The sequence below is a fragment of the Carassius carassius genome, chromosome 46 (genome assembly GCF_963082965.1).
Source record: "Carassius carassius chromosome 46, fCarCar2.1, whole genome shotgun sequence".
NCBI lineage: Eukaryota > Metazoa > Chordata > Actinopteri > Cypriniformes > Cyprinidae > Carassius > Carassius carassius.
Window position 1 is genome coordinate 17,447,436 of NC_081800.1, and position 12,106 is coordinate 17,459,541.

Here is a 12,106-nt window from a genome sequence, read left to right on the forward strand (position 1 = left end):
TGACTCTCACTGTTTGTGAGCACACCAACACAGAAGAATCTATCTAGGTGAAAATCTGACCCAAATTTGTGTGTGGTTTGGGGTGTAATAAGGGAGAGAATAAGACTAACATTTGTAATTGTATAAAAGTGTGTCTTGACTCCAGGCCAGGTGAAGAGGGAATGAGCAGCAGACTCAGGAATGTGTATGTCTACTCTCAGAAAAGCACACATACATTGTAGGCCACCCAAGTATGTGTATCATGACATGGCCATTCATTTAACCTGGAAAATATCAAGGCTAAAGTAAGCGTGGGTCTCGTACAGGTTCTAGACAAGTAAACAAAGGTCTAGCAAAAAGCCTTTTTATGGCGGGTTAATTAGATGAGTAATGAGTGAAGTTTTTGGTCATTTTATTTTGTAAAGAGTCATTTAAATGTATTTTAGTTTAGTTTTATTCCAGTTGCTTTTAATATTTGTTATTATAATGTGCTTATTATGCTTTTTTGTATTTTATGAAAATGTTTTCATTTTAGTTTTTTTTTTTTTAAATATTGGTTGGTTTTGGTTTAAAAATGGCATTAATAATATTAATGACAATGCATTTACATTTAACCATTTAGCATATGCTTTAATCAAAGTGACTTACAGTACGATTTTATAAATTGTTTTTGAAAGAAGTCTCTTACAATCATCAAGAAGACTATATATTATTACAATTTAAAATAACGGTTTATTATTTTAATATGTTTTAAAATGTCATTTATTCTTGTGTTATCAGCAGCCATTACACCAGTCTTCAGTGTCATGCGATCCTTCAGAAATCATTTAAATATGTTTATTATTATTATTATTATGTTGTGCTGCTTAATATTTTTGTGTAAACTATGATACATAAAAAAACAGCATTTATTATATATTAAATCTTTACACTTTATATTATATGTTAAATAGTTCAATATATAATTTATTGTCACAATGTAAAAGTCTTTAGTGTCACTTTTCATCAATTTAATGCATCTTTGCTGAATAAAAAAATAAATGTCTTAAAATTACGGATTAGAGCAAAAATTTTGAGAAACACTTGATTTGCCTCCTCCTCCTCAAGCCTTTGTTGCAAGTTTTAAAGTGGGCAGGCATTATGAAATATCTGTCAGATGCTGTGTCGGTTCCCTGAGCCCAGCACAGCTGCCTTATTTGGGTTATTTGCTGCTTTTTATTCTTGTACCATGCCAAAAGCCTCGTGTCACCCATTCAGACTGGACATGAAACAAAAAGAGAGAATGACTGGGAAAGTACAAGAAGAAAAGGAGGAGGATGAAGAAGTAGGAGATAGAGGAGGAGAACAGAAACTTGAGGATTGTTCTAAGAACCAGTGTGGTGTTGTGCAAACCTTCCCACCTGTGCATAGGACATGAGCCAGAGAAGGCGCTTCAGTCTGAACAACAGCACTCTCTCGGCCACTTTAAACTAGACAAAAACAGATCATCCTCCTTTATAATTTGTTATTTATGTGCAAGAGCGTTCCAGAGGATCATATGTTATTGGAGCTGGGCTGTGAATCAAAGCTCTGGCACGACAAACCATAAGAAAGAGAGGGATAATGAAGGAGGGAGGGAAGATCGACAAGGAGATTCACATAGACAGAGGCTGCTGGAAGATGAAGTCTCTTCCAAAGAACCAGGGACGAACCGATCAGATTTTGGGTGCTATGGCGGATATGCTGACATCTCTGGTGATACCCAATCAGAAGTGGGTGAGTGACTTCTGTGGCCTTTCACCTTTGTACTTAGTTGTTGGTTTGTAAACAATTTTAATGCAAAACACATGTGACTATTGCACAATAATATTTGTCATCATTTAATATTTTGGGCTTTAGGTTTTATTTTAAGTAGCATTTGCTTTGATATATGTGAAAATAATCTGCATTTAACTCTAAATGTTGAACGGCAGCTGGTTTGCATGCTTGGAGAACAATTCACATGCATTTTAAATTTACTCTAATTTAGCGTGGCCATAATCATAATTCACTGAGCAGTTCCTGTTATTTTTTCAGAGATGATAAAGATTAACGGCTAGTGAATTCAGAAGAAGATGCATGATAGACTTAAGGACAAGCTTAATGTCAGTCATCCAATCTAACTGATTTGAATTCTGCAATTAATGTGTGCCAATTTACAAAAATAACTATTTGCAAACATGTTCCAGATTGTGTATTTTGTGTAGATTGTGTACAGCTTCAGAAAAACAGTTGATATTGAGATTAAATGACCCTTTGTTTGTGAACATCATGTTTAAAACTGTCATAACAATGACATCTATCAAACGAAGAACACATCACAGATAGGAAAAGAATGGAGGGATAAACAATGTAGTCAGTCAGAGAATAAAAGAGAAGCATTTTGGAGGAAAACTATGCAAGAACGCTGTGACAGGTTGTAGTGACACATGAAAGACAATCTCCTGGGTGTTTAGGAAGAGCAGTTGCAGGCGCAGGAAACTAGCGCTGATTAAGACACCTCCTCATAAACAAACATGCATGCTGTCTTCTTAAAACTGCTGCCAAGCTGTAGTTCTGACTGACTGTTAACTGATGTATAAGGCTTTCAAAAAAGTTGTAAATATTTTTTTGCAATCAAATATTTTTTGTAATTTTTAAACCACTCTGATGAACCTGTCACTCAAACTGAAAGCTGGAAAAATAAGAATATTTTAATATATATAATTTGGCCCTTTAACTTAAACTCTTCAATACTATATTCAATAATATATATACACACACACACACACACACACACACACACACACACACACACACACACACACACACACACACACACACACACACACACACACACACACAGTTCAAATAGTTTAAGAGCAACAATGCAGAGGGTTTAAAATACCACTCTTTTGCGTTTTTAGTTCCACTGCGCTTGCCAAAATAAAGTCTGAGGAGGAAAACATTTGTGTGAGGAATGTTAAGACTGTTTGGTAGGAAACCTTCTGCTAAGAACATAAAAGTAAATGTGACATGCATGAAAATATAGCATTCCACTATAAGTATATTGGATAATCAATAACCAAAATATTATCGTTATGAAAATAATTATCTTGCATTTATAGTGAACCTTTGGATCTCTTAAATAGTTCTCTAAAATCTTAATCTTTATTGGCAGCCTCCAGTATTTGTTATGGCTCAACCTAGATATATAGGGCAAAGAGAGAAGCACTGAAAACATAATAACCAGCTAATTAGAATAATTTCTGAAGGGTCATGTGACTAAAGACTGGAGTAAAAAGTTTTGCCATCACAGGAATAAATTACATTTCTAAATGTATTAAAATAGAAAACAGTTATTTTGAATTGTACAAATATTTCACAATATCACTGTATTTTTACTGTATTTTTTAATTTTTTAATTAATAGGGTTTAGAAACTCCTTTCAAAACCATGACTAAGAATTCATTTCAAATGTGTGTGTGTACAGAAATTAAAACTGTATTAAATCAGCAAATTTTTTAATAAATATCTAATATCTAAAATAAGTAATTTCAAAACTCCCATCAGGAAGGTTTGTATATATACTGACCACTGAAAATACACATTTTAAGTATAATTTGTAACTGTCCATCTTTGGTTGTAGAACTCGGAGGGTATTGAGCACCTGAGTATGACACAGGAACAGAAAACAGGAAAACAGCGCCCGTGGGACACAGAGGGACTGAATTGGGATGAGATGTCCCGGGACAGCCTGGAAAGAGTACGAAGGAGAGACAGAGCAAGTAAGACACAACAACCATATTGAGCCAAATGTTGCTTGACTTTAGTATTAGCAGGTTAAACATACACAACAAAAGTTCTCAGTTTTTCTCTCCAATGTGATGGATACAGAGCCAAGGTACAGTCGTGGCCAAAAGTTTTGAGAATTACATAAATATTGGAAATTGGAAAAGTTGCTGCTTAAGTTTTTATAATAGCAATTTGCATATACTCCAGAATGTTATGAAGTCCTTCTTTGCCATGAAAATTAACTTAATCCCAAAAAACCTTTCCACTGCATTTCATTGCTGTCATTAAGGACCTGCTGAGATCATTTCAGTAATCGTCTTGTTAACTCAGGTGAGAATGTTGACGAGCACAAGGCTGGAGATCATTATGTCAGGCTGATTGGGTTAGAATGGCAGACTTGACATGTAAAAGGAGGGTGATGCTTGAAATCATTGTTCTTCCATTGTTAACCATGGTGACCTGCAAAGAAACGCGTGCAGCCATCATTGCATTGATGGCTTCACAGGCAAGGATATTGTGGCTACTAAGATTGCACCTAAATTAACAATTTATAGGATCATCAAGAACTTCAAGGAAAGAGGTTCAATTCTTGTAAAGAAGGCTTCAGGGCGTCCAAGAAAGTCCAGCAAGCGTCAGGATCGTCTCCTAAAGAGGATTCAGCTGCGGGATCGGAGTGCCACCAGTGCAGAGCTTGCTCAGGAATGGCAGCAGGCAGGTGTGAGCGCATCTGCACGCACAGTGAGGCCAAGACTTTTGGAAGATGGCCTGGTGTCAAGAAGGGCAGCAAAGAAGCCACTTCTCTCCAAAAAAAACATCAGGGACAGATTGATCTTCTGCAGAAAGTATAGTGAATGGACTGCTGAGGACTGGGGAAAAGTCATATTCTCCGATGAAGCCCCTTTCCGATTGTTTGGGGCATCTGGAAAAAGGCTTGTCTGGAGAAGAAAAGGTGAGCACTACCATCAGTCCTGTGTCATGCCAACAGTAAAGCATCCTGACACCATTCATGTGTGGGGTTGCTTCTCATCCAAGGGAGTGGGCTCACTCACAATTCTGCCCAAAAACACAGCCATGAATAAAGAATGGTACCAAAACACCCTCCAACAGCAACTTCTTCCAACAATCCAACAACAGTTTGGTGAAGAACAATGCATTTTCCAGCACGATGGAGCACCGTGCCATAAGGCAAAAGTGATAACTAAGTGACTCGGGGACCAGAATGTTGAAATTTTGGGTCCATGGCATGGAAAATCCCCAGATTTTAATCCCATTGAGAACTTGTGGTCAATCCTCAAGAGGCGGGTGGACAAACAAAAACCTACTAATTCTGACAAACTCCAAGAAGTGATTATGAAAGAATGGGTTGCTATCAGTCAGGATTTGGTCCATAAGTTGATTGAGAGCATGCCTAGTCGAATTGCAGAGGTCCTGAAAAAGAAGGGCCAACACTGCAAATACTGACTCTTTGCATAAATGTCATGTAATTGTCGATAAAAGCCTTTGAAACGTATGAAGTGCTTGTAATTATATTTCAGTACATCACAGAAACAACTGAAACAAAGATCTAAAAGCAGTTTAACAGCAAACTTTTTGAAAACTAATATTTATGTAATTCTCAAAACTTTTGGCCACGACTGTACATTTAAATAAAATAATAAAAAATGTTCACTGCACTCAACTTTAGTCAAGGGTTCGTAGATCAATCAGCACATCATATTCTAGTAAGGGATCCGCACTGGCTTAATCTTCTTGATCACTTTCGATTGATTGTGAAGTCAAACTGAAAGTGATCAAGAAGTATAAGCTAGTTCGGATCCCTTACTAGAATATTACTTTGAGTATATGCTAGTGTTGATTTTTATGCAAGGTCATGTTCCTGTTTAAAGCAGCTATCATTTCTGTTTTAACTATGCCTCTCTCTTGCCACATGTAATATCAGGAGTTGTTTTGATCTGTGCAATATGCTTAATGACAGAATGATATCCTTATTATGGTCTGAAAAAGGCGTCTTTCTGCTGCACTCAGCGCACAGTACAAACAAACATTCTGGCCTACAGTGTTTAGGGTTTGCCAAATATTTACAGTGCAGTTAACACTATCGGCATGTTTTGGGTGCTTACATGAAATTATAATGGTTTCAGCATGGGCTGAAAATAACTTCACCTAAGATTTAAAGCTGTAGTTTGATTTCTCTAAAAAGTATAAACACTATTTTGCTATCAAAACACTGATCTGTTTGTTTGACCATTCTATTAGCAGTATATTAGTATCAGTGGCTGAACCAGTGGCATGAGTTTGGGTTGCACTACTTGTTTGTCTGACCAATGAAAGCCGGGGTTTATATAAGTAACAAGTTATCAGTAATCAAATGTTTCTCAGCACTCAGATACTTCCTCACTCCTGCAGCCTATCACCTAGAAATTCTTCATTATGGAGATGTAGCATTTACCAACACACACACACACACACACACACACACACACACACACACACACACACACACACACACACACACAGGTCTGGTTCCCTATCCTTGTGGGAACTCACCAAAAGGCTTAAGGGTTTTTATACTGTACAAACTGTATTTACTATCGCCAGAGACAATTTATAAGAGACATGCCACTTATCTGTTAAATCTGTTATCTTAATTAAGAACAAACTGGTTTGAACTGCAAACTGTTTTACCGTTTACTGCAAGTTGTTATTCTCCTCGTTATTTACCTATAGCGGCTAAATGAAGCGGAAGTCTCACCCATAGGCTTACTTCCACGTTGAGGAAAAAGGTGGATAGCATTTCCCTTTAAATGATAATGAGCTCTGCTGACCCCACCCTCTCTTCCAAGCTGCTGTCAGAGAGACTGTTTGCTTTAAGCAAACTTCATGAAACTTGCAAATTAGCACATTAATAGGGAAGGCGATTTGCAAAGATTCATTTAAAAAATTATACTCACTTTTTCTGTTGGTGAACCTGGATCACGAATGATTCACACGAAGATAGACACATTTATGTAGATCGGGCGCATTCCCTTCAAAAACAAATGTAATCCACTGTGTCTTCAGCGGCATCAGATGTAAATGACGACTGCTAAGTTCATTATTACATCCAACAACAGAACACCTAAATCGCTTAGGAGATATTCTTACAGCAGGAAAGGTCCACTTTTTATATGTATTATTATTTTAACTGCAGTCAAACAATGAAAGTCTAGAAAAGGGTAATGCTGAGTTTTGGCTGGGAGTGAATTGAATGTAGATCAGGTATGTTCAGGAAACAGAGCTCTTATCAGATGGGCTCTGTCACAGGTCTAAACAGCTGGTTAATGAATCACACCCTGTAACTCACAACTGTGCTGACTGATCTGATAATCAAACTTATTTAATCAAGTTGTAGAGGGGAAACGATCTTTGCTAATCTTCCATGACGAAAACTGGAAGAAATGCTGCTCTGAACGGTTTCCAGATGGGAGACCCACTCACCTGTCTTTGCCCAATGTCAGGAAAAAAGCACTACTTGTTGCAGCTATGATTATTTGGATTTAAACACATTAAATTGAGTTCATAAGAACAAATAAAAGGGGCTTAGTAGTGGTATGAGTGCTAATTACTGAAGTATATAACATGTAGCCAAATCACTAACTGTTCAGGATGCTGTGTATAGGAAAGCAAGGAGCCCTAGGATGTTTGTCGCAAATGAGACTGCTTAGATGAATTGTAGTGTCAAAGCTGTAGCTTCTAAATATTAGTTTAAGACATACCAAGAGCAAGCACCAGTGCTCATTTAATCAGGCTTGCTTCCTTGTAAAAGTTTTAAGTAAACTTATTTTGTTTAGTTTTATGGTGTAAATGATAAAAAAACTAAAATGATTACTCCTTAACAGGGAAGTTGGTCGCTGTGATTTTGCCAAGTAAGACATGTTCCTGGATCAACATCTTGAGATGATCCTGGATCAACATTAATGTCCAAAAATAATCCGCTAAACCTAACCCTACCAATAAATTATTCCTAAAATCAGTGGGAAATGATAGCTGATTAACAAGAGTGTAGAAGCACTTAACTCTGGTTGTAAGCCTAAAACAGATATTTCCTGAAAAGTTATATTCCTATTCTGATTAGTTAATTGGAATGCAGTAGCTGCAGAAATACACACTATTCAAAGCTCCAGGTCCAGATGGCATACACGGCCATGTCCTGAGGGCCTGTGCTGTCCAGTTAGCAGATGTCTTCACCAACATCTTCAACCTCTCCTTGAGACTAACAGTGATCCCCACATGCTTCAAGCAATCCACCATCATCCCTGTTCCCAAAAAAAACAAATGTCTCCTGCCTGAATGACTACCGCCCTGTAGCACTGACATCAGTTATCATGAAGTGCATCGAACGTCTAGTCAAATCCCACATCTGCTCCTCTCTACCTGACACCTTGGACCCATTCCAGTTTGCTTACCGCTCAAATAGATCCACTGATGACACCATTGCAATGGCCATACACTCTGCCCTGGAACACTTGGAGGGAAGAGACACCTATGTGCGGATGCTGTTTGTTGATTACAGCTCTGCATTTAACACCATCATCCCTACCAAACTTATAGCCAAACTGAAAGATCTTGGTCTTAACAGTCACTTATGTAACTGGGTCCTGGACTTCCTGACCGGCAGACCCCAGGTGGTTAGAATTGGCAATCACACATCCTCCTCACTCACACTCAGCACTGGTGCCCCACAGGGATGTGTACTCAGTCTTCTCTTGTACTCCCTGTTCACTTACGACTGCTCTGCTAAGCATAGCTTCAACATCATCCTCAAATTTGCTGACGATACAACTATCCTAGGACTCATCACTAATGGCGATGAGACATCCTACAGAGATGAGGTTAATGCACTCACAGCATGGTGTGCTAATAACTATCTCTCTCTAAACGTCAGCAAGACCAAGGAGATGATCGTGGACTACAGGAAGTCACAGAGAGAGGGTCACGTTCCCATTCACATCAATGGAGAGATAGTAGAGACAGTTAAGAGCTACAAGTTGTTTGGCATTCACACCAGTGAGGATCTTTCCTGGAGACCATACACTCAGAGACCATAGTGAGAACAGACCGTCAGTGTCACTACTTCCTGCGGAGGATGAAGAGGTTTGGCATCTCCTTTAACGTCACGTCAAATTTCTACTGCTGCACTATAGAGAGCATTATGACCGGCTGCATCACTGTATGGTATGGCAATTGCTCTTCTTTCGACTGCAAAGCTCTTCAGTGAGTGGTGAGAACAGCAGAGTCCATCATTGGACATAATCTTCAGCCTTACAGGACAGCTATCAGACTCACTGCTTGAGAAAGGCTCACAGCATCATCAAGGACCACACTCACCCTGCTCATCACCTGTTTGCCACACTGCCATCTGGCAGACGCTTATGATCCATCCGATCACAGACAACCAGACTGAAGAACAGCTTCTATCTTCAAGCCATCAGACATATTACATATTCCTTCATGTAGCTCTGTGACACTCTACAATGACATTTTGGACATTGCACTACTCGGAAATACAAAATCGGAATGTGTGCTGCTCTTAAGTTTATTTATTGCATCTGCACTGCCACTTTAATTTTCTTCATGTAGCTCTGTGACACTCTACAATTGACATTTTAGACACTACTCTGCCCCAATAGTCCTGTTATTATCACTGTATGTCTAAGCCTCGTCACAAGCATTTCAATGCCCAGTTTTCCCCAGTGTTAACTATGCAAATGATAAATAAATGCCTCTTGACTCTCTTGACAAACTTGCCTTCCAGTGAAGCTTTCACCACTGTGTCTCTATCATAGAAATGAATTAAGTATAGGACTGCGTTTCCCAAAAGCATAATACGTCTAAGTAGATCATATAAAGCACTGGCATCAAAAGTCTGCGATCTACTTATGATAAGAATGCAGATCAGTCCAGTCCAATTGAATCAATGAGTCATTCAGACTGGATTTGAGCCCTGATTAAAATCAAAAGAATTCAAATCAAAAGAATGATTCTTTCACAAATAAGATATTACTGCTTTTCTCATGAACGCGCCAAAGTGAGTTTCAAGTGAATAATGATTCAAAAGAATTGTTCATCCAAAAATGTAATTACCTGAAAATGTATTCTCACTCCGCCATCCATTACTCGCCCTCTCTCTCTCTCTTTCTCTCTCTCTCTATATATATATTCAGACTCAGTGATTGTTTTTTTTGTTTTGTTTTTTAATGTCGGAGTAATATCTCTCACTTGGAAGTTATAAGTTGCACTGAGTAAATACAAAAGGATAAAAAAACTGTGCCTTTCTTGATTTCATGCTATAAAGCAACAATATGTGATTGTTTTAAGGGGAGGGGGGTATGGGGGATTCTTTTCTTCTTCTTTTCTTCTTGTGTGTGTGGTTTTATATATATATATATATATATATATTATGTATTTATATATATATATATAGCTATACTTATCAGTGTTCGGTCGATATATTGCCCCATATTTAGCATTTTTCAGATCTCAACATTGGCCAATAAGTTTGTCTGTTTGGCTGATGTGTTTCGAAATGGCTTTTATTTTGATGGTGCTGAGAATGGCACTGCCTGTGCACACAGCGCTCACATTCTCCCTCTTCATTGTTTGGTGTCGACGTTTACAGTTCTGCCTATTACATATAGAAGTCTCTAATCAGTTCGAACTGGAATTAAGGAATCAAATGGTATATAAAAAGTATTATAACCAATGGTTTTAAATTAATATTATTAGAAAAGCAAATATTGCAGTACTTTCTTGTTTACCATCAGCATTTAGCAAACACCCATTTATATAATTTAAACCAATCTTTGAATGTTTAATAAACAATTAATTTTACAAACCTTGCAGACTTATATATTAGGGCTGCACGATTGTGACAAAAATCACAATTGTCGATTATTCCTTTGAAATTTTAATTGCGATTATTACTTATGATTAAATGAATGATGTTTACACCTTTGAAGGAACTGCATGCTTTATTTTTATATGAAAATAAACAAGCTGAAAACACTAACTGAAAACGTTTATTGCTTTTCTATAGTATTAAGCCTCAAATGCTTAATTTCTTCAATTTAAAAAGGTAAAAATATGCGCGGTATTATAATGTTATAATAAAACTAAAATTAAAACAAAGGGAAAAACCCTTAAGATAACATGTATATGGGATTTAAATGCTGCCATGATTCAAAACTGAAAATACAGGTCTGAAAGGTTGAAACTAAGTGTTCGAAAACTCAAAATCTTACAAAAAAAAGTTTTGCAAGATCGAAAAATAAGATTTGCAAGCTTGCAAAATGTAAAAAAAAATAAAAATATCTGTGCAAACATTATGTTATTTTTGAGATTTCCTTCTACAGAACTGCAACATTTTTTTACGATGTTGCGCTAATAATTTTTCAGAGTTTCAAATTTGTCAGTGTTCTCCCACTGTATTAGATAGTTTTCCATGTTTGAAACCATGTAAATGGTGATCTGAAAACTTGTGTGCAAATAGGCTAAAACAAGTTTTTGAAACTCTGAAAACAGAGCTTTGCAGGCTTGCAAAGTGGTAAAAAAAAATTACATCTCTTCAAACGTAATTTGTTTTTGAGTTTTCCCTCTTCAGAAGTGCAACACTCTTTTTTATGGTGTTGTGCAATCATTTCTTCAGAGTTTCGAATTAGTCACTGTTCTCCCAGTGTATAGTTTGTTTTCAAGATTTGAAACCTTGTAAATAGTGATCTGAAAACTGGTGTGCGAATAGGTGAAAAAAAGTTTTGAAACACTGAAAACTGAGGTACGAAAGGACGAAACTTATTACATTACATTACATTTGCACTCCTATTGCAGACTATTTTTTCAGAGCTGAGTTTACAACACCCACTTTGCGGAGATACGCACACACAGTTGCGAGCTTGCGTCTCACGTGATTTGTGGCAGTGTTGTCACGCAGCTCTGCTCTGAAACTCTGAAACTCAGACTGAGCGAAAATGAAGCTTCGCAACCTCGCAAATAAAAAAAAGCCTGGAGGGAGGGCCTTCTGCTCTTGGCCAATGCTTTGCTGTCTGCTGACGTACAGTCCAATCACAAGTCGTATTTACTGGAAAGGTGGGATTGACCGACTGCTCCGCCAATGACAAAAGCGCACAGGATACGCAAACAGAGGATGCACAGATTTCTGTCCACAAGGCGGTCCGTCAGCTCTATCCTCTCAATCCGTCACAAACAGCGTATGAGGACAATGGAAGCAATAAAAAACAACAAATATACAAGTGCTATAACAAGTCTCAGTTAGCTTACACGTAACAAAGGCTTTTAAATA

At 37.5% G+C, this 12,106-nt stretch overlaps 1 protein-coding gene across 2 annotated transcripts in view; it reads left to right on the top strand.

The window, feature by feature from the left end:
• The first annotated feature begins 1,408 nt into the window (after positions 1 to 1,408).
• LOC132128871 (rho guanine nucleotide exchange factor 25-like) overlaps positions 1,409 to 12,106 on the top strand; it is a 76,962-nt gene continuing 66,264 nt past the window's right edge. Inside the window, exons 1-2 of one of the 2 annotated variants that reach the window (XM_059540248.1) lie at positions 1,409 to 1,734; positions 3,626 to 3,764. In XM_059540248.1, coding sequence (XP_059396231.1) covers positions 1,582 to 1,734; positions 3,626 to 3,764 — 292 coding nt within the window. In that variant the 5' untranslated portion in view covers positions 1,409 to 1,581. The remainder of the gene's footprint in view (positions 1,735 to 3,625; positions 3,765 to 12,106) is intronic. The other variant, XM_059540249.1, reaches the window with a different exon arrangement.